This window comes from Anabrus simplex, chromosome 1 (assembly GCF_040414725.1).
Source record: "Anabrus simplex isolate iqAnaSimp1 chromosome 1, ASM4041472v1, whole genome shotgun sequence".
NCBI lineage: Eukaryota > Metazoa > Arthropoda > Insecta > Orthoptera > Tettigoniidae > Anabrus > Anabrus simplex.
Window position 1 is genome coordinate 50,913,805 of NC_090265.1, and position 24,270 is coordinate 50,938,074.

Genomic DNA, 24,270 nt, shown 5'->3' on the forward strand with positions numbered 1-24,270 from the left:
TGTGAGAGTACTATTTCGTATTTACAACATACGACGTTTTACCCTCAATATGCTTTGTATGCTTAGACTCGACACTTGTAAGCAGCAATGGTGACACGTTAGGAGTGAAAGGGACGATACCAGCAGACAACCGGTGTCTACGAGTTCCATAGAAATTCCTAAAGGCCAGATTGAATAATGAAATCGAACCACATGATGCTACAGCTCTAATAGTCTTGCTCTACCCACCGACCGTTACTCCGCTCGAAGTCTTGCAGATTAACAGCTGATGCGTGGTAAACTCCACGGATCCTCTATGTCATTACTCATTATTATAGGCTGATGCCACTCTGTCTCACCATCAGACAAGTCATCGGTATAATTGTCACGTAGGCTGAGTGGACTTCGAGCCAGTCTGAAAAGGGAGGTAAAAACACCTCACCTTCCCAGGAATCTAACCCGGGGCCATGGGGTAAGAGACAACCTCACTAGCCCTTGACCAAGAGGTCCCGAACTAGGTCAGTTACATTTTTTTCAAAATGAAATTGATAACATCAAGATCAAGCCTATTGATGTAGAGTAGTAAAAGTTACGGGTTCGGCGGCCTCCACCTCCACAGGCCCTCCGCAGAGGCCTCCTCCACACTGACTGCGCTGGCTAAGACTGCATGCTTAACCACACATCCGCCTTCTTGGATGGGCTTACCCTAACTTTTGACGCGTAAGAGAGCAAACCTAACCTCATGGAAAGACGTAACCTCAGTTTTACGGCCGGATGCCCTTCCTGACGCCTAAGAGAGCGAGCTTAACCTTACAGACGCAATCTCGGAGGGGCTTAACCTAACTTTTTACTCGCAAGACAGCATGCCTAACCTCAGAACCGCTATCTTGGAAGGGCATAACCTCAGTTTTACGGCCGGATGCCCTTCCTGACGCCTAAGAGAGCGAGCTTAACCTTACAGACGCAATCTCGGAGGGGCTTAACCTAACTTTTTACTCGCAAGACAGCATGCCTAACCTCAGAACCGATATCTTGGAAGGGCATAACCTCAGTTTTACGGCCGGATGCCCTTCCCGACACTATCTTGAGTAGTAAGGCAATGGGTATTCCCGAGACGTTATTTGAGTAGTAGAATAATGGAGATTAGCATAAGAGAGCACACCTAACCTCATGGAGGAGCCTAACCACAGTTTTATGGACGGATGCCCTTCCCGACGCCAATTGCAAAATATTGCGGCTATACACATCTCCTTATGAGACGGCTTAAGGGCGCTTGCGCAAGATGATGGCTATCCTATTGCACAAGATGGCTGCTATAGGCCTACATATGCTCTTATGAGACTCCCTAGGGACGCTTGCGCAAGATAGCGGCTATACACGGCTTCTTGCAGAGAATGATGACGGCTATAGGCGCTCGTACAAGATGGCTGCAAACAATAGAAAGCTAACTACTAACGTGATTATAGTTAAGAGTGCTAGGTTAATCCACGCATTTGTCGGTAAAGGGCGTTACAGTCTCAAGTTTGAGGCTCAACCTAACTAGACATGATCCAGGGACTTTGTTGCTGGGAGACTGAGTCTGAACTACTGCGGGGCTAAATTTAGGACGTAGACAGAGATTACTTCGGGTCTCGTTAGGGGTACTTATCAAGTTTTAACAGGAAAAGTGTGGAGACATGAAATAGCGAGTACATTGTTGTTTCTTTTATTGTTTTTTTTTTACCTAGCATGCTAAGACTGCACAGGCCAGTTGGAAGTATTTTGCTGACACAAGGAATACAAAGTTCATTGTTCTTACAAGTTTGCGACTTGAGTACATACATGCAGGAACTTATCTTCATACTGAATACCTAATGTGGTACTGGAATTTTAGTTCTTTACGTTCGATACTCCTGCAGGCTTAACGTTGCGCTGGCTACGCATTAACCTTCCAGGACTTGTTCAGCAGGATTTCGCCTATTATCAAAATTCCCCGAATACGGAATAAAATCCCTACCTACACTTCACTACACAGGCCTAACGTTGCGCTGACCACGCATTGACATCCCAGGACTTGACATGGTACTAGGAAGATGGTGTAAGGCGTAAAGGGGTACAAGATGGCGGCTATACATAGTCTTTTATGAAGAAAGCTTGCTTAGAGGCTACTGCACAAGATGGTGGCTTCTCTTATGAGACGGCTTAGAGGCTACTACACAAGATGACGGCTGCACTTATGAGACGGCTTAAGGGCGCTTGCACAAGTTGGGGGCTATATGTAGGCTCTTATGAGACGGCTTAAGGGCGCCTGCACAAAATGGTGGCTATATACAGGCTTACATGGAGAACGCTAGCTTAGATGCTACTGCGCAAGATGGCGGCTATACACAGGCTCTTATGGAGAAACCTGGCACAGGGGTGACATAAGAATTAAGGTGACGGCCTAAGGCTGATTGCGCAAGATGGCGGCCGCGTACAACATCCTAGTGCTAGGGACCCCGAAGCATGATCGTCGCTATACATTGGTTACATGGGACTAACTTTGGACTAGGAGATAATAGCGATACATTGTTTTTATAGGTCTAATTATACAGAGCTGCCCCAGGGGATCACAACTAGTAACTTATGACCTGTTAGTTTGATCAGCTTAACATTCGTGAAATGAGACAAGGGCTACTATGCAAGATGACTGCTGTACTGTATTCGTATAGGCCTTAACTATAGGGCTGCCTCAGGGGCTCACAACTAGTAACTTATGACCTATTAGTTTTACCAGCCTAACTTTCGAGGGACTGAGGTAAGGATTACTATGCAAGAAAACTGCTTTACTACGCTCGTATAGACCTTAACTAGAGGGTCGTCGCAGGGGCTCACAACTTATAACGTATAACCTATTAGTTTGATCAGCCTGAAATTCGAGAAATGAATGAAAGGTTATTATGGAAGATAACAGCTATACTTTATTCATATAGACCAGATGGCGACTGCTCTTATGGAGAAAGCTGGCTGAGGAGGCCTACTGCACAAGATGGCGGCTATACGTAGGCTGTTATGACTTCCTCTTCCTCCACTTTCAAGACATATCTCTATCAAACAAGTTTAAACATGCATTCTACTGCGCAAAAAACTGAGGTTAGGCCCTTCCAAGATAGCAGTTCTGAGGTTAGGCATGCTGTCTTGTTCGTAAAAAGTTTGGGTAAGCCCCTCCGAGATTGCGTCTGTAAGGTTAACCTCGCTCTCTTAGGCACCAGGAAGGGCATCGGGCCGTAAAACTGAGGTTACGCCTTTGCATGAAGTAAGGTTTGCTCTCTTACGCGTCAAAGGTTGAGTTAATCCCATCCAAGAAGGCGGATGTGAGGTTAAGCATGCAGTCTCAGCCAGCGCAGTCAGTGTGGAAGAGGCCTCTGCTGAGGTCCTGTGGAGGTGGAGGCCACCGAACCCGTAACTTATATTACTATGTAGAGCTACTGAAACTTGGACGAAGCAATAAACAGCCTAGACTCTGATACAAATTCGAGCCATTCCTGCTGGCTGAAATTCCATCTCTAGACCAGAGAGATCATTGCACTCAGTGAAGAAGCGAAACGCGGAGGAAAACGGTACCACATGAACACCCTCGGGCATTTTCCGTACAAAGGGTGAATCGGTACGTTGTCCTTCCCTGACCTACCCTCAACCTGCACAGAATTACGGCCCCCTCTGTGAAACTAAAGACAGGACCATAACTCCAAACTTGCCTTCTTTATTGTTCTCAACTTTTTGAGACTTCAAAAAAGTAGCTGCTCTGATTCATAGAACGATTCGTAGTTCCACGTAGATGAGAACAAATATCCCTAGCTGATAAGCTTACATTACCTGAGCTGAGAGATTTTATTTATATTTCTATATTCCCGTGTTGCTTTAGGGATTGAAATTGACTTTTATACTGCATTTTTATATAATATGCATAGTGAACCACGTAGAGACCCTATTTAGAGGATAATTCCTCAAGGCAGTATTATTGGACTTTTATGATTCCTTATATATATAACTTGTGGTTCACCAGCCCCATCTAGTGATGACACACACGTAGAGTAGGGCAGAGTCTTATTGACCTAAGGAGAAATTTCAAACTATTCGGCGTTCACAAAACTAAATTATAAGGATCACTAGGTTATACCCGTTATTTGCGTTGCCTTTCTCCGAAAAGAATAAGGGACTGGCGAACCACCCTGTATATATATAATTGTTATCAGTAAATAATTACAAAAAGAGATAAGGATTTTTGCTGATGATGTTATTCTGTATAGCGTAATAATTAAGTTACAAGTTTGTGAGCAACTGCAAAATGACCTCGGTAATGTTGTGAGATGGACAGTAGTGCACCGTTTGGTTTAGTAAAGTTCCCGCGGTGACTTCCTCTTTTGCGCCGCGTTAGAGCATTAATTAAATATACACCTATTTAAACATTGCTCCGGCTATGACATTCACAACATAGGGTCAAGAATCATAGCTAGACTCTGTATTATCATTTGTGGATAATTTACATGAAAACGGGGATATCATGTATGAACACGAGCAATAACAATAAGGTGCATATTCGTTTCTCAGGGTAAATTACTTCCATTATATTCCCATATACTCTAGAAGAGTCGTAGATTCCGTTGAAGAGTAGCTATATGTTCAATCGGTCATTCAGCTTTCATATATTTAGGTAATTGTCTGATCAACGCTTAACATTCGGCATAAACAAATTCAATTGATCCATATATTATCTTATTACTACGTATTATAGGATACTTCGAGAATAGAAACGCCATAGAAATACTATATCTAGTTTATTAGCATGCTAATATATTATAAAGTGGAATATCAATGCATCTATCGGCAATAAAGAAAAATAAGTCGTACGAAATCACAAAAATCATTCTTAAATTCTTGACTTCTGAGATAAACACAGTGGAAAATCTTTAAATTACCATTATATTTGTTTACATTTACTTTAACATTCAATAATATTTGGTTACGTGAACGCTGGTGATCCACGAAATATCACTGTAATATTTGTCACAAATTGAAGAGAGTACTTGTTTTTACTCAAATAAAGTCTCAAATCCCAGGTTGATTAAGAAATAATACGAAATATTTTATTTTAGAGAATACATACTTTACTGCCTTACAACTATTATTGCTACGTCGCAGCGCTTTCGTAAGTGTTTTGTTTGTCCAACACTGTCGTCTGTGATGTCTTTGCTCACTGAAGTTCTTTGGTGTCGTTTTATTGATTTTTCTCATTCGATGTAATTTGATGGACTGTCACTTCAAGAGCACTATAACTGATTCATTAAACGATTTATTGGTCCAGGAATCATGCTATTTTCCTTTTAATATATATATGTATTGGTCCAGGGATCATGCTATTTTTGGTTCAACAAAATACCCGCACTCCCATTCATCGGTGCCAGCCAACGAGCTAGAAAGAGAGCTAGAGCTCGTTGGTGCCAGCCCTGGACCTTAAGAAAAAACAAACGACGGCGCGAGCAGCGGAATGCAAGACATCTGGACAAAGATAACAAAGATCACAGACACAGCACTCCCATTCATCGGTGCCAGCCCTGGACCTCAAGAAAGAAACAAAAAACGGCGCAAGCAGCGGAATGCAACATAATGGACTCCTGTTTACAGCTCGTATGTACGTACTCATATTTCTTGCTAGTAACGACGGTATTTCTTAATCTACCTGGGATTTGAGACTTTATTTCAGTAAGTCAATGATTAACTTCCATTTGTGACAAATATTACAGTGATATTTCGTGGATCACCAGCGTTCACGTAACCATAATGTTTCATATTTTCAGTATTTAAGTTGATTTATGGGGAAAGGTAGGGACCAAAAACTTTATTCATCAAGGGAGAGTGGAATATCTTCCTGTTATTACTGTTTGGGACTGTCTTTGGGGCATCACTTGGGTTTTCATCTTTTCTTTTGGTCTATTTGTCTGAATTTATTTGGATACTTGTTTGGATTCTCACTTCTGACTCATCACGTCACGAGATAAGTATTAGGTTGTTTAAATCTGGGTTCAAAAACACCAATACAATTATTAACATTCCAATCATAGCTAAAATTGAGTAAATTAAAACTGTACACCATCATATGTACATAATAAACCAAATATCCTTACTACACAGTGCCATAGATATAGTAGTAAATCAGTCTAACCTGCGAAAATCGTGCCACGAATTCCTAATCATATGCCAATGTATTTAATTATATTCTCAAATATCTCTTCGCTGTGCCAAGATTTTGACAAAAAAACCGTTCTTCATATTAGCGTTGATGCGCTGAACTTCAAATATATATATGCGAGACTCCATTTTATTCTTGTATATTAATATTACGTAACGTATAATAAACAAGTAACCTATCAACACCTTCAGCTTGAAAGTCACTACGAAACATATTATGTTTGGCTCAAGTCATACACTCAACTTAACATAGCCTAAGTCCTTCACTTGCAGTGCTAATTCTAATATAAATATTATATGTAACACAGGAACTCGCAATTCAATCAGCTATCCCTTACTCATGCAACGAACAGAAAACGTATCTCCTCATACTAACAACATCTTGCCATACTATTATTCCATTTCCTTTATATACCTCCATATTTTAAAAAAAATATTCATTTAACTCCATTTAAATAACCTCTGTGTTACGGTAGAAATACTTAATAGCCTGAATATTCTTTCACACACTGCAACTCCGTAATATTTTAACATTACCTTACAATAGAATTATCGTACTGGCCATGTCTGCAACTCATATTGACCTCAAATATTAGATTACGTCTCGTATCTCGCATGCATTTTCTATAACCACAACTGGTTTAACGTTTCACGGTCTGCTCGTATAGATTAGCACTACACATGCATATGTGCTCAATCTGATCTTGTTTCCATTAACCTAAAATTATCTCATAAGCACCATAGTTATACTGCAGAAAATGGCACATATCATCGGTTACTAATTGGCATTTATACTCTAGTATCCGTTCATTGGCACTAAATCTCTTACTTTTAGCACTCCTGCACTCATACGAAATATTTTTCATCAACTAATTTCAAATTCAATACGATGCAGCTCATGATACTTATCTCGTAACGGGATTTCGCTGCTGGATTTCTCCTGGTCTAGGACATCTTGGAACAGGCAGCCTTCGCAGTCCAAAGGTTACGTCATCTGCGGCTCCGACTGGGAATCTTGGCTTGAGCTATTTACATCTTGAGCGATCAATCCATCTGTTTAGGCTGACTCCATCTGGTCACCAGTTCTCATGAAATGAAAAAACAACAAATACATAGTAGAATGCATGTTTCACTGGTGAATAGTAGGTTATTCAATACGTATTAATTGCCTTGTGACTCTCGTATTAGTCGTAAATATCTTTCTTAATTTGATAATTTCTTTAACTCGGCCTACTTTTCGTTAATTCTTTAGCCTAAACAGATATTGTTTCCCACTTGGAAACAATAAATTATGTCTTCCTTCGCATAAATTGGCCGCTATAATATTGATTTCGGCAATGTTCGACTCGGCTGTAGTCTCTTTTTGCTTCTGTATTTAGCTATTGCAATAATAAATATTCTTCTTCAAATATTCGTTTTTCCTGCCGGTATTTTGCAGATAAAGTCTTCAAAGATGTCTGTATACTATTACTTTAATATTTAATGTTGCGCTAATCTCTTTCTTATCCTTCAGTAGGTTGTGCTTATCCTCTTCAACTCGTAACTTTTCTCAAGGTAGTCAAGAATCGGTTCAGTTCAAATTTTTTTATAGTCCATCATTATTTAATCTTGAGACTCTTTTCTTCGCGACCGGTCGATATCGATTTACTATATCTCTACTCTGTGCATTTGCACATTGCCTGAAGCTATTGTACGCCATATTTGTCCACTGTTTCCATGACATTTACGGCCGCTAATGTAACGTAATGGTACAGTAGGCAAAGGTATGATGACAAACGGAGTTAAAGTCAGGTTGTGAGTTTTACAAGTAGGAAACGTCCTCTCAGTTTTGCTTACTGCTTTGAATGAGTTAATGTTTCTGTTGGGGATCATTGTAAGTACCTAGCTGTTAATATATGGGAAGACCTTCATTGAGGTAATCACATAAATGGGATTGTAAATGAAGGGTATGGATCTCTGCACATGGTTATGAGAGTTTTTATGGGTTGTAGTAAGGATGTAAAGGAGTCTGGTTCCAGTGTATATGTCCCTCACCAGGATTACTTGATTCAAGAAGTGGAAAAAAATTCAAAGAAAAGCAGCTCGATTTATTCTGGGTGATTTCCGACAAAAGAGTAGCTCTACAAAAATGTTGCAAAGTATGGGCAGGGAAGTCTTGGAAGAAAGGAGGTGATCTGCTCGACTAACTTGTGTGTTCTGAACTGTCAGAGGCGAGATGGCTTGGAATGACATTAGTAGACGAAAAATTTTGAGTGGTGTCTTTAAAAGTAGGGAAGTAGGGAAGGACAGTGTTTTCAGAAGGTGATGGAACCAACTAGAGGGAAGAATATTCTGAAGTAGTGCTGGTAAAACCAGATGAGCTATATAGAGAAACTGAAGAAATAGATGGTATTAATAATCACGAAACTGTTTTTGTCGTAGTTAAAAATACACTGACTGACAGAGCAAATGCAACACCAAGAAGGAGTGGTCAGAACTTTATGCCAATTGCAGGGTAGACTGACGTCACTGAGGTATGCTCATGATGTGAAATGCGCCGCTGTGCTGCGCACGTAGCGAACGATAAATGGGACACGGCGTTGGCGAATGACCCACTTCGTACCGTGATTTCTCAGCCGACAGTCATTGTAGAACGTGTTGTCGTGTGCCACAGGACACGTGCATAGCTAAGAATGCCAGGCAGCCGTCAACGGAGGCATTTCCAGCAGACAGACGACTTTACGAGGGGTATGATGATCGGGCAGAGAAGGGCAGGTTGGTCGCTTCGTCAAATCGCAGCCGATACCCATAGGGATGTGTCCACGGTGCAGTGCCTGTGGCGAAGATGGTTGGCGCAGGGACATGTGGCACGTGCGAGGGGTCCAGGCGCAGCCCGAGTGATGTCAGCACGCGAGGATCGGCGCATCCGCCGCCAAGCTGTGGCAGCCCCGCACGCCACGTCAACCGCCATTCTTCAGCATGTGCAAGACACCCTGGCTATTCCAATATCGACCACAACAATTTCCCGTCGATTGGTTAAAGGAGGCCTGCACTCCCGTCTACCATTGACTCCACAGCATAGACGTGGTGCCCCCAACAGGCTCTACGAGGTGTACAGATGCTTCCGTGGCCAGCGTACTCTCCGGATCTCTCACCAATCGAACACGTGTGGGATCTCATTGGACGCCGTTTGCAAACTCTGCCCCAGCCTCGTACGGACGACTAACTGTGGCAAATGGTTGACAGAGAATGGAGAACCATCTCTCAGGACACCATCCGCACTCTTATTGACTCTGTACCTCGACGTGTTTCTGTGTGCATCGCCGCTCGCGGTGGTCCTACATCCTACTGAGTCGATGCCGTGCGCATTGTGTAACCTGCATATCGGTTTGAAATAAACATCAATTATTCGTCCGTGCTGTCTCTGTTTTTTCCCCAACTTTCATCCCTTTCGAACCACTCCTCCTTGGTGTTGCATTGTCACTGTCAGTCAGTGTAAGATGTAGTTGGTATTAAAGAGGATTCAATGGGGTAAATGGAGTAAGGGGAGTTAGGGATTGGAATAACCTACTAAAGGAGATGTTCAATAAATTTCCAATTTCTTTGAAATCATTTAAGAAAATACTAGGAAAGCAACAGATAGGGAACCTGCCAACTGGGCGACTGTCCTGAATGCAGATCGGTATTGATTGATTGATTGATTGATTGATTGATTGATTGATTGATTGATTGATTGATTGATTGATTGATTGATTGATTGATTGATTGATTGATTGATTGATTGATTGATTGATTGATTGATTGATTGATTGATTGTAAAATATAGCAGTCGCAGAGAACCTGTTAGAAAGACTCAACAACAACAACAAACCAGGCCAACCGGGAAATGCCAGAACGTTCGGGGCTTTTCCTATTTGTGAAATTCGCAACGTGACTTTCAACCCCGTTTATCATCAAACATTGCCTACTGTCCATCTTGCAACATTATACAGGTCATTTTGCGGTTGGTCACAATCTACTGATTTATTGCTCTATTCAGAATAACACCATCCGCAAAAAGACTTATCTCTGATTCCACTTCTTCAATCATATGATTTATATATATAAGGAAACATAAAGGAATTCCGCTCTTAATTATTACAGGGTCAGATAAAGCCTCGCCTACTCTAATTCTCTGAGATCTATTTTGTAGCCACCTATTTAGTCACTATTTTGTCTAGTCCAATTGCACTCACCATGATCCACCCTATCATATGCCTTAGACAGGTCAATCGCGATGCAGTCCTCTTGACCTCTGCTACATTTTGCTGGAATCCTACAAGTTGAGCTCCAGTGTAATAACCTTTTCTAAACCCGAAATGCCTTCTATCGAACCAGTTATTAATTTCGCAAATATGTCTAATATAATCAGAAAGAATGCTTTACCAAAGCTTACATGCACTGCATGTCAAACTGACTGGTCTGCAATTTTCAACTTTATGTCTATCACTCTTTCTTTTATACACAGGTGCTACTATAGCAACTCTCCAGCTGCTTTTCTAGTTTTCAACATTTGTATCTTATTGTAACTGTCGTCATCATAGATAAATTTTAATACGTCTTTAGTATTTGTCACCTCTTCTATCTGGACATAATCCTTGTAACCAACAATTTTTACATACTGCTGACCGAATACTTCTGCCTTTTTAAAATCCTTGCTTACACACTCCCCTTGTTAATTAATGATCCCTGGAATCTCCTTCTTGGAACCTGTTTGTGCCTTAAAGTATCTGTACATTCCCTTCCATTTTTCACTTTAATTTGTATGACTGCCTATTATGCTTGCCATCATGTCATCCATTGGTGACTTCTTTGCTAGATTCAATTTCCTAGTATGTTCCTTTAATTTCTCCTTACTTCAGCGTCGTTTTTAAACCTATTTCCTTCTTAGTCTCTTTTTTTCTCTTACCACCTTGAAAGGTACAAAACTGCTTTCACATTCTTCAACAACAGCTTTAAACCCATCCCAGAGTCTGTTTACATTTTAATTATTTCCCATTTTCTACCCATCATAGTTACTTCTTAAAATATCCCTCATGCCTCTTTTATCATCTGTATGGTACGGTCTAATAGTCCTACTTTTAAGACCTTCCTTTGTATTACAATTATTTTTAACTACAACAAAAACAGATTCGTGATCATTAATACCATCTATTACTTCAGTTTCTCTATATGGTCCATCTGGTTTTACCAGCATTACGTCCGAATATTCTTCCCTCTAGTTGGTTCAATCACCTTCTGAAAATACTGTTCCTCCCATATTAACTTATTTGGCATTTGTTGATAATGCTTCCTGTCGTTCGCATTATCTTCCCAACTGACATTTGATAAATTGAGATCTCCCACTACAGTCATATTCCTTTACGTATAGTTTCCCAACTAGCTGATTATGTAATCAAATAATTCTGATTCAGCGTCAGCGCTACACTTTCCCGGTCTATACATTCCAAAGACATCAATTTGCCTATTATCTTTAGAAATGTGCCTTTCGCTTAGAATCTCGTGTTTGCCAACTAGAACATTTTTCGTAACTTACAATCCATTACAACAGAATACAATCAATTTTCTTTGCAGATGAAAATTTCCGAAGTTCTCAAGGAGTTGGATCTACCTGTAGTCCCCCAAGAAGATTGTGTAAAGAGCTACGAGGACGCCCCTCTTCACATCTTTCCAGGCATGCTGTGTACGGGTTCTGTCGGAGGTGGACCTAGCCCTTGTCTCGTAAGTAGTATATCCAGATGAATGTACAGTAAATCTCTCCTTCTTATTTTTATTGATCAAGACTAACTGTTACTCACGGTTTTTCATGCCAGTAAATTGATTTTGATGCCATTTAATGAACTATGAACTCTGGAAACAGTATCCTTTTCCTTCTTCACCTTCTTTTTCATCATCCTCCTCTACACCACTACATTAGAGGTCGGCTACGTTGATGAGTTACACTCACGCATTTTTGGTGCCCGGTACTCTCTTTTGTCAATCCTTTGTTCATGACGTACATCTCAACTACATCTCCCCACTCTATCCTCCGTCATCCTCTTGATTTCTTACATTCCACAAGCATCCTTCCAGCTTTCTTCGTGCAGGCTCTTCCTCACATCTTCGCATGACTTTCTTTCTCGGGTTTCAGTAATACGTACTTCCCCCGCCAAGTTGTACTACACTACAACTAAGGTCTCAAGACCCCATGCTCGGTGCTGCACTTCGGGTAACTCCGCATTCTACGCATCGAGCAGAAGGGGAGACGACTGCCTTCGAAACAACTATCATACTCAATTAGAATTCTCATAATACATTCCGGTCATTTAAATGTTGTCATTCCATCTTCCTCCTGTACAATTATAGTCGTATTATATATTATTATCACACAAGGCATATATGTCCGTCCAACAAAATTAATTCCTAATGTGACTTAAATTCCGTCCGTGGGTTATATTTCATTACAACTAAAAATGGTATACTTATTTGGCTACCACTTTAGGCGCTAATTTTTTATATACTTGTTTACCCCACAGCATCACTCAGGGAGAAACATAGAACTAACGTACAGGGCGTTCGAGTTACCTCTGGGAGGAGGGTTATTTATCATGAGTTCGTACCTGTCCAGACATATCGATAATAATATGAGTGATAAGCATAAATCTCAAATACCTACGGAATGTTAAAGACCACATACCACTAAACTGTAATATTTATAGCAAAAATATTGTTTTTTTTTTTTCGGAACATCTGATCAAATAGCAATGAATTTTTCATAGTCATGATTTCTGTTACTTAGCAGACAATTTTGTCTGTTATTCGCTAATGATTGATTTAGATCAAAGGGACAATCGCAACTATAGGCATAGATCTGATTGTAAACGAATTTCATAATTCATTAAAATGTGACAGGAATTATATTAAATATAATATAAATATAAATATAAAACTAATATAAATGAGAAAAACCACCACTAAAATTTAAAAATTATTGTTTAAAATGGTGCATTCTAATAGATATTAATCATCAGTTTAAACTGAAATACTTGTACTTACGAAAACATAATTACATGTATCCCCCTGTCCCAAAATTATTCCTCAACAAAATTAAATAACTTTAAATTAATTCATCTAAATATGACGGCCATTCGACAAGAAACAAGCCGGAGGCTATAAAATGAAAACCACTGAATAGATCGTAATGCAATTGCCTGCGGAGGGAGATGCGGTCCGTATAAGAGCGCTGAGGCATAGGTACACACCGCGTGACAACAGCTTGCGCACGCGTACCCTCTTTTCATCTACTGTACCCAGTCATGTTGACAGCAGTGAAATGGAGGCTTCAAGAGAAACGCAAAGGGGTGCAGAGCATTCCCTGACAGCAAGCGGAGTGAGGGGAATGAAAATTCCTCAAAGAATGGCTCAAGTGTACGGAGAACACTGCATGCCTGTTGTAAGTATCGAGGCGTGGCACAAGCGATTCAGGGAAGAGCTGATGTCTTTGGCCGATGATGCACGGTCTGGAACGCCACACCGCATTACCGGTGACATTTTTCAGCAAGTGGATGTCATCATTATGCAGGACCGCAGAGGTCGGAGTGGGCGTCGTAGGTGTTCACGCCATCATTAAGGACAGACTGAAGTTTCGCTAAAAGTGCGCCAAACTGGTGGCACACCGTATTCAACCAGCACGGAAGGGATGCCGTTAGGACTTCTCTCTTGAACATCTGCTGCGGTATGCCAAGTAACGGGGGTGAGTTACTGTCACGAGTGGTCGCTGGAGACGAGATATGATGTTATCACTTCGAACCCGAGTCAAAAACGACAAACTCGAAGACAAACAGAGCTTGCAGGATCACCGCGATCCAAAAAATCCAGGTGAGTTAAAGAAGGCTCCGAGACGACGACGTCAAGCAGTATGTTCGGAACTGGTTTACAGCGCAGCCCCAGGTATTTTACAAGAGGGCCATTCACGACCTTGTGTCGCAGTGCGACAAGTGCCTCAACAGTGCTGGGCAATTCTCTTGAATTTACGGTACAGGTTTTCATTTTATAGTCTCCAGCTCGTTTCGTTTTGAATGGTCCTTGTATTTAAGTGCAATTAAATCACGAATAAAATTCGAATAATAATTATATCCTACGTGAATGGGGAATAAAACCGAAACCATCAAAAACGTTGACATTCCTGAATTAATAAAATAACGAAGGAAATGACTACATCAGCGCGATGAAAACGGCTGCTCACATCAGCTAGTTCCCCGCCTAATTAACTATGCACAAATATCCTTAACTAAAAACATCATACATGTTTCACAAATAAAACAAACACAGAAAATACAAAATCAACACAGATAAACCTATAACACTCATAGACAACGACAATGGATTTACCTCTCCAATAACTCCTGATCCTGATCCACAATACAGGATTACGCTGAAGGGAGAGTGGTAATATTTACACCACGTATACAATATAGTTATTAAAGATGATACTCAACATATTATTCCTCTGTTGGATACATATTACTATGATTACTTTTAACGGAGCCTTCTAGTAATATCTAACATGGATTCGATCGGTTCATACTGCTACATGGCTGAAAACAAGGGGAAGCTACAGTCGTAACTAACTCCCGGGGACATGGAGCGTGAGATGCATAATACAGGAGACGTTCAATCCGATTTTAAGCAGAGTGTTGTTGTGCCTATTCTGAAAAAAGCAGGTGCTGGTAACTGTGAAAGCTCCTTCACCTTCAGTTTAAGCATCTCACACCTGCAGATTATTAACGCGCATTATTTATAGAGGATTGAAGATACAAAGTGAAACTGAGTTGGGAGAAGAACTTTGGCTTCAGAAGAAATGTAAGAACACGTGACGCAATCCTGATTTTACGTCTGATCTTCGAGGATAGAATTAAAAAGGACAATAAAACCTACATGGCATTCGTAGATCTAGAAAAGGCATCTGTTTGAGATTCTAATGTGATCGCTGTTATTTTATCTGCGTCTGGAGAAGATATGCGGAAATAGCTGGATGGTATGGACAGAGTCCTGGGTAAGGATTAAAAGATGAATATAAACGAGTCCAAAACGAAAGTGATGGAGTGCAGTTGAACGAAGTCAGGTGATGCATGAAATATTAGATTTGGAAATGAAGTCTTAAAGGAAGTAGATTAATGTTGTTACTTGTGCAGTAAAATAATAAACGATGGCAGAAATAAGGAAGACATTAATTGCAGACTGGCACAAGCAAGGAAGGCCTTACATAACTTCAAACATTGATATAGGAATTATAAATATATTTTTGAATACCTTCGTTTGGTGCATGGCATTGTATGCAAATTGAATAATGGACGATAATTAGCTCAAAATAAACATAATATAACTTTCGAAATGTGATGTTACAGAAGAAAGGTTAAGGTAAAAGAGGCTAGATCGAATCCGAATGAAGGGATACTGAATCGATTTGATAAGAAGAGATCTATTTGGCTAAATTTGATGAGAGAAAGAGATAGAATGATAGGACACATCTTAAGACTACTGTGTAGGACGGATACTTGACAGGAAGGTGATTGGGGACTAAAATGAGACTATGGAGTGGGTATGTGTCGAATTCGGATTAAGATTTCCAGATCCTAATGGCTGGGTAGGAGATAGGCATCTGCGCTCAGACGACCTTCACTCTAACCACAGTGGTATGTATAAGTTAGGAAATTTGTTTAGAGGGGCTGTAGGGGGGTACATTCGGGGAAACGGGGTGGTTTAGGGAGCGGTGATAAGGGTACAGGAATCTGCAACTCTAGTTGGGAAGACATAAAAATGTTATTGTTGAACTATAGAAGTATTGTAAAGAAAGGAATAGAATTAAGTAATTTAATAGATATAGACCTATACTTACCAGGTATTGTAATAGGAGTTGTATCATGGCTGAATGATGATATAACGAATGCAGATATTTTCTCACGGAACTGGTTATTGTATCGTAGAGATAGGATATGAAAGGTAGCAGGGGGAGTATTCATTCAGGCGAAAGATGAGTTTGTAAGGTACCAGTAAACAAAGTTAAAGATGGCAAACATGAAATTCTAGATGTAAAACTCATCTCTAAATAAGACAGGGAACTTGATGTTTTAGGAGTGTACAGACCGGGAAAGGTAAGCGCTGACGCTGATTCAGGATTATTTAATAAGATAATGAGCTATGTGGGAAATGATATGGAAATGAACGTGATTGTAGCAGGAGATCTCAATTAACCAAATGTCAAATGGGAAGGTCATTAGAACGACAGGAAACATGACCAACAAATGGAAAATGAGTTAATATGGGAAGGGCTACTGATTCAGAAAGTGATGCAACAAACTAGAGGGATGAATATTCTAGACGTGGTGCTGGTAAAACCAGATGAGCTCTATACAGAAAGTGCATTAATTGATGGTATTAGCGACAACGAAGCTGTTTTTGTCGTAGTTAAAAATAAATGTGATAGAAAGGAAGGCATTAAAGGTAGGACTATTAGGCAGTACCGTATGGCTGATAAAAACAGGCATGGCGAATATTCTAAAAAGTAAGTATGATCGGTGGAAAACGGTAAATAAGAATGTAAACTGACTCTGGGATGTGTTGTAATCAATATTGTTAAGGAATGTTAAAATAGGTTTGTACCTTTAAACGTGGTAAGTGATGGTACTGACCCACTGTATTATAACAGAGAAGTATAGAGACCAAGAAAGAGGTGCAGGTCGGAAATAAATAAAGGAAGAGATGTCTGTGGAAGTAAGCAGAAATGGCAGGAACGTATTAGGAAATTCAATTTAACAAAGACGTTACGCAAGGATAACATGATGACAAGCATAATTGCCAGTCATACAAATGGAAATGTACGTATAAGCACTCTAAGGCAGAAACAGGTTCAAAGAAGGACATTCCAGAAATCATTAATGAACAAGGGGAGTGTGTATGTACAGATTGTTGGTTACAGGGATTAAATTATATGTCCAGATAGAGGAGGTGACTAATACTTCAGAAGTATTAAAATGTATCTATGATAGCAATGACATCTACAATAAGATACAACATTCGAAAACCAGAAAAGCAGCGGGAATTGATAAGATTTCTGGGGATATACTAAAGGCAAGTGGTCGGGTTATAGTATCGTATCTGAAGTACTTACTGGATAATTGTTTGCATGAAGGAGCTATATCAAATGAATGGAGAGTTGCTGTAGTAGCCCCTGCGTATATAGGAAAGGGTGATAGACATAAAGTAGAAAATTATATGCCAGTTTGAGATCTTTGAGAAAGAATTCTTTCTGATTATATTAGATATGTTTGCGAAATTATTAACTGGTTTGATAGAAGGCAGCTCGGGTTTCGGAAAGGTTATTTCACTGAACCTCAAGTGGTGGGGTTCCAGCAAGGTATCTTGGATTCAGGAGGTCAAATGGACTGTATCGCGATTCACCTGTCTAAAGAATTTGATAGGTTCGTTCATGGAAGACTAAAGGCAATAATGCGTGAATTTGGACTGGACAGGAAAGGAATAGAATTAATTTAATATATATATATATATATTTACCAGGTATTGTAATAGGAGTTGAATCATGGCTGAGAAATGATATAATGGATGCAGATATTTTCTCACGGCACTGGAGTGTGTATCGTAGAGATGGGATAGGAAGGGTGAGAGGGGGTGTGTTCATTCTGGTGAAAGAAGAATTTGTAAGCTACGAAAAAGTTAAAGATGAGACACATAAAATTATAGGTGTAAGGCTCATTTCTAAAGATAATAGGCAACTTGATATATTTGGAGTGTACAGATCGGGAAAGGGTAGCACTGACGCGGATTCGGAATTATTCGATATTTGATGGGAAACGACATGGAAAGAAATGTGATTGTAGCGGAAGATCTGAATTTGCCAGATGTCAATTGGGAAGGAAATGAGAACGACAGGAAGCATGACCAACAAATGGCAAAAGGGTTAATATGGGAAGGACAGCTGATTCAGAAGGTGATGGAACCAACCAGAGGGAAAAATATCCTGCATGTCGTGCTGATAAAACCACATGAGCTCTATAGGGAAACTGAAGTAATAGATGGTATTAGTGATCATGGAGCAGTTTTGTGTTAGTAAAAAATAAATGTGATAGAAAGGAAGGTCTTAAAAGTAGGACTGTTAGGCAGTACCATATGGCTGATAAAGCAGGCATGAGGCAGTTTCTAAAAAGTAATTATGATCGGTGGAAAACGGAAAATAAAAATGTAAACAGACTCTGGGATGGGTTTAAAGAAATTGTTGAGGAATGCGACAACAGGTTTGTACCATTAAGGGTGGTAAGGAATGGTGAAGACCCACCTTATTATAATAGAGAAATAAAGAGACTAAGAAGGAGGTGCAGACTGGAAAGAAATAGAGTTAGAAATGGCTGTGATAGTAAGGAGAAATCGAAGGAACTTACTAGAAAATTGAATCTATCAAAGGCAGCTAAGGATAACATGATGGCAAGCATAATTGGCAGTCATAAAAATTTTAGTGAAAAATGGAAGGGTATGCATAGGTATTTTAAGGCAGAAACAGGTTCCAAGAAGGACATTCCAGGAATAATTAATGAACAAGGGGAGTGTGTATGTGAGGATCTTCAAAAGGCAGAAGTATTCAGTCAGCAGTATGTAAAGATTGTTGCTTACAAGGAAAATGTCGAGATAGAGGATGAGACTAAGGCCAAAGAAGTAATGGAATTTTACATATGATAACAATGACATTTACAATAAGATAGAAAAGTTGAAAACTAGAAAAGCGGCTGGAATTGATCAGATTTCTGGGGATATACTAAAGACAATGGGTTGGGATATAGTACCATGTCTGAAGTACTTATTTGATTATTGTTTGTTCGGAGTAGCTATACCAGATGAATGGAGAGTTGCTATAGTAGACCCTGTGTATAAAGGAAAGGGTGATAGACATAAAGCTGAAAATTACAGGCCAGTAAGTTTGACATGCCTTGTATGTAAGCTTTGGGAAGGCATTCTTACTGATTATATTAGACATGTTTGTGAAATTAATAACTGGTTCGATAGAAGGCAATTCGGTTTTAGGAAAGGTTATTCCACTGAAGCTCAACTTGTAGGATTCCAGCAAGATAAAGCAGATATCTTGGATTCTGGAGGTCAAATGGACTGTATCGCGATTGACCTGTCTAAAGCATTTGATAGGATGGATCATGGGAGACTACTGGCAAAAATGGGTGCAATTGGACTAGACAATAGGGTGACTGAATGGGTTTCTATATTTCTAGAAAATAGATCTCAGAGAAATAGGGTAGGTGAAGCTTTATCTGACCCTGTAATAATTAAGAGGGGAATTTCTCAAGGCAGTATTATCGGACCTTTATGTTTTGTTATATATATAAATGATATAAGTAAAGGAGTGGAATCGGGGGTAAGGCTTTTTGAGGATGAGGTTATTCTCTATAGAGTGATAAATAAGTTACGAGATTGTGAGCAACTGCAACGTGACCTCGAAAATGTTGTGAGATGGACAGCAGGCAATGGTATGTTGTTGAACGGGTTTAAAATTCAGGTTGTGAGTTTCACAAATAGGAAAAGTCCTCTCAGTTTTAATTACTGCGTTGATGGGGTGAAAGTTCCTTTTGGGGATCATTGTAATTATCTATGTGTTTATATAAAAAAATATCTTGATTGGGGTAATCTAATAAATGGGATTGTAAATAAAGGGTACAGATCTCTGCACATGGTTATGAGGGTGTTTAGGGGTTGTAACAAGGATGTAAAGGAGAGGGCGTATAAGTCTCTGGTAAGACCCAAGACCCTTACCAGGATTTCCTGATTCAAGAACTGGAAGAAATCCAAAGAAAAGCAGCTCGATTTGTCCTGGGAGATTTCCGACAAAAGAGTAGCGTTACAAAAATTTTGCAATGTTAGGGTTGGGAAGAATTGAGAGAAAGAAGAAGAGCTGCTCGACTAAGTGGTATGTTCCGAGCTGTCAGCGTAGAGATGGCGTGGAATGACATTAGTAGACGAATAAGTTTGAATGGCGTTTATAAAAGTAGGAAAGATCACAATATGAAGATAAAGTTGGAATTCAAGAGGACAAACTGGGGCAAATGTTCATTTATATTATGGGGAGTTAGGGATTGGAATAACTTACCGAGGGAGATGTTCAATAAATTTCCAGTTTCTTTGAAATCATTTAGGAAAAGGTTAGCCCACTCCAGTCTGGGCCTTAATATCCCTAACAAACGTTCTGGACAGGGCATTTTTAAGGATCTTTAAAATATTGTACCTCTGTACCTGTAGGAGATATTGACATGATTCTTTTTTCTTTGTGCTTGTTTGAGCATCTAATTTTCAAAAGCGCTCTTTGTATCATGTCAACTATCACTTGAGATTTTAAAATTGTTTATATATTATACCATGTTTTGCGAATGTAGGAAAGGTCTGACGGATAACGAAGCAAGTACATTTTTCTGAAATTCAGTAATATTTACCCTATTTCGCTAATATAAAATGTGCATTGCAATTACGAAACAACAACGATAATAAGTACGTTATAAAAATAATAATTTTTCAATAATAATAATAGTAATAATTACAATAATGAAAATGGGTGCTCTTACGAAATTTTATTTTAAATGATACATTTTGTTAAAAGTTACTCAAATGTAGAAATATTGTTCCGTTTACCAAAAAATACTTCTGAGAAAGAGAAAATACAGTCTTGTAAACAGACGACTTTACGAATATGTAGATAATCTTACGTATTCACTCTAATATGAAATACGCGGGAACATGAGCTAGGCCGTAAAACGATCACCAATCATAATGAAATGCAAGAAGTTGTTTCGAATTCATATGTCAATAATATGTTCATTTGGGCATAAACTTATAATATATCATAAAATATCGAAAATATCACTTTCGTCAAGCACGTGTTTGCCGTGAGAAGCCATATCTTGGAGCTCACTGAGTGACAACATCTACTGATGCATGCTGTTCAAATATATCGTAAATTCTCTGACTTAGACACATAATACTGCCATCTGCTTAAATACTCTCGTAACTAATACATTAGGAAACACGATGTAACCACCAGAATGCGTGCATAGCTCGTTCTCGACTTTTAGCGAATTGTCAAACCTTACTACGGGCTATGCCCGCAGCGCGTCCTGAACGTAATTTCGGCCGCTGCGAGCTATGCTCGCAGTTAGACCGGAAAGAGTTAGGAAAGCAACAGATAGGGAATCTGCCACCTCGGCGACTGCCCTAAATGCAGATCAGTATTGATTGATTAATTGATTGATTGATTGTTTGATTGATTGATTGATTGATCGATCGATTGATTGATTGATTGATTGTCTGATTGATTGATTGATTGATCGATCGATTGATTGATTGATTGATTGATCGATTGATTGATTGATTGATTGATTTATTGATTGATTGATTGATTGATTGATTGATTGATCGATTGATTGATTGATTGATTGATTGATTGATTGATTGATTGATTGATTGATTGATTGATTGATTGATTGATTGATTGATTGATTGATTGATTGATTGATTGATTGATTGATTGATTGATTGATTGATTGATTGATTGATTGATTGATTGATTGATTGATTGATTGATTGATTGAGAGTGAGCGAATGGGCTGCTATATTTCTAGAAAATTGATCTCAGAGAATTAGAGTAGGCGACGCTTTATCTGGCCCTGTAAGAATTACGAGGCGAATTCCTTACGTACGGTATTGTTGGACCTTTTTTTTTGCTAGTTGTTTTACGTCGCACCGTCACAGATAATGGACCTTTTTATTTTCTTATAAATGATACGAGTAAAGAACTGGAATCGGCGATAAAGATTTCTGTGGATGATGTTGTTCTGTACGGAGTAATAAATAAGTTACAAGATTGTGAGAAACTGCAAAATCTCATCGATAATGTTGTGAGATTGACTCTAGACAATGCTATGGTGATAAACGGGGTTAAAAGTCAGGTTGTGAGTTTCACAAATATATTTAAAAAACTCTCAGTTTTAACTATGCGTTGATGAGGAGATTTTTTTTTTGAATCGCTTGTAAGTAAATAGGTGTTAATATAAGAAAGGATCTTCATTGTGGTAAACACATAATTTGTATTGTAACTAAAGGTTACAAATCTCTGCACTTGGTTATGAGAGTATTTATTGGTTGTAGTAAGATTGTAGAGGGGCTGCCGTATAAGTCTCTGGTAAGACTCCAACTGGAGTGTGGTTCCAGTGTATTGATCTCTCACAAGGATTATTTGATTCAAGAACTGGAAAAATACAAAGGAAAGCACCTCGATTTGTTCTGGGTGTTTTCCGAAAGAAAAACGGAGTAGCGTTACAAAAATTTGCAAAGTTCGCGCTGTGAAGTCTTGGAAGAATGGAGGCGATCTGCTCGACTAAGTTGTGTGTTCTGAGGCGTCAGTGGAGAGATGACATGGAATGATATCAGTAGACGAATAAGATTAAGTGGTTTCTTTAAAAGTAGGAAAGATCACAATGTGAAGATAAAGTTGAAATTAAAGCGGACAAATTGGGGCAAATCTTCGTTTATAGGAAGAAGTGTTAGGGATTGGAATAACTTAGTAAGGGTTATGCTCAATAAATTTCCAACGAAACAACAACTACATCTTGATGTCTCCCCTGGATTGTTCAACTGTCACGCAGTAAATTACAATATATCCTTATTTAGGTAATAACCGAAATTAAAAACCACAATACTGTGAGTTGCTTCTGAAAATAGTTCATAAAATTCAGAATGGCCAACTGAAATGTGGGTGATATATTGATTGGAATTCCAAATATAGGCTACATTAGATAATGGATATTTATTTTGTCTACAGGAGGACACGGGTGGCCCCCTCGTGTGTGAAGGTCAGCTGACTGGTGTTTTTTCGTGGAGTATACTTTGCTATGATGCCTTTGCCCCATCTGTCAACACAGACGTAGCGTACTACAAGGACTGGATTCAAGAAACTTTGGCTAAGAGCATAAAGGATGGTGGTCTCTAAGCTTCTACTTGTTACAGCGCCATCCTCACGAAACATCTCTGCATTGTGTCTAATTCGGCCAAGAAAGAGCGAGATACATTCTCATCGGCTTCAAGGGAAACAGCAAGTGAAATTCAATACATTCTTTGAAAGTGTCCTGTTCGTTCTTTTATACATAGCTCATAATTATTATAAAGAAAGAGCCATCATGAAGAGTTGTGGTGGGTTGATACACTTCTTAAAATTGAAAACTGTCTATATCAGCACTCATTAAAATAGTTCCATTCAAGACCATTATGAGTTAATAATCAGAATTTATTTGTTAAATTTCACATAATTGTGTCGTCTTGATTTTAAAATGTATAGGACAGTTGTGCTTGTAATTATAGGATCGATGGAGCATGCCGACTCAATACTTTGTGTAACTGCTGAGTTTTAATCTCCTAGGCCAACCTTTAACTACTCCTAAATCCATACACCTGCGACACTCAGTGTCTCTAACTTCGTATTGTAACGGTTCAAATCCCGTTACAGGGTGATATCTGTATTTTATTATTATTATTATTATTATTATTATTATTATTATTATTATTATTATTATTATTACTATTATTATTATTCCCATACTATTATTATTTTATCTGTGAGATTACTATTATTGTATTCGCATTTTTATTCAATTCAATTCTGCAATGCTCGTCGCTTGCGAGATTGTAGTTAAATGTATGTATATATACGTGTGTGTAGATTAACACTAAAAACATGTATAGTAGGAGTTGCTATATATCAGATGTTGGATGTGACATTGCTACATTGTGCAATACTGCTGGCGTTACTGCCAAGTCATGGCTACGTCATCGTGCTTATATAGCGATAAGCTCGCTTTCTTTGAGATTCCCAGGGTGCCGCGGGCGATTTCACCATAGGGTGTAATATTTGTCGCGAGGTGGGAGTAGATCATAGTTATTTCTGGAGATTACGTGGGTGCGTCAACTAATGTCTATAAAAGGTGGCTGCATATTGTAGCGTCAGTCACTAGTTAAACGGAAGCTGAA

At 39.1% G+C, this 24,270-nt stretch overlaps 1 protein-coding gene across 1 annotated transcript in view; it reads left to right on the top strand.

Moving 5' to 3' along the window:
* LOC137496907 (trypsin-like) overlaps positions 1-23,628 on the top strand; it is a 64,609-nt gene extending 40,981 nt beyond the window's left edge. The window contains exons 6-7 of the mRNA XM_068230013.1: positions 11,779-11,925; positions 23,069-23,628. Of these exons, the coding sequence (XP_068086114.1) occupies positions 11,779-11,925; positions 23,069-23,236 (315 nt within the window). The 3' untranslated portion in view covers positions 23,237-23,628. The remainder of the gene's footprint in view (positions 1-11,778; positions 11,926-23,068) is intronic.
* The last annotated feature ends 642 nt before the right edge of the window (positions 23,629-24,270 follow it).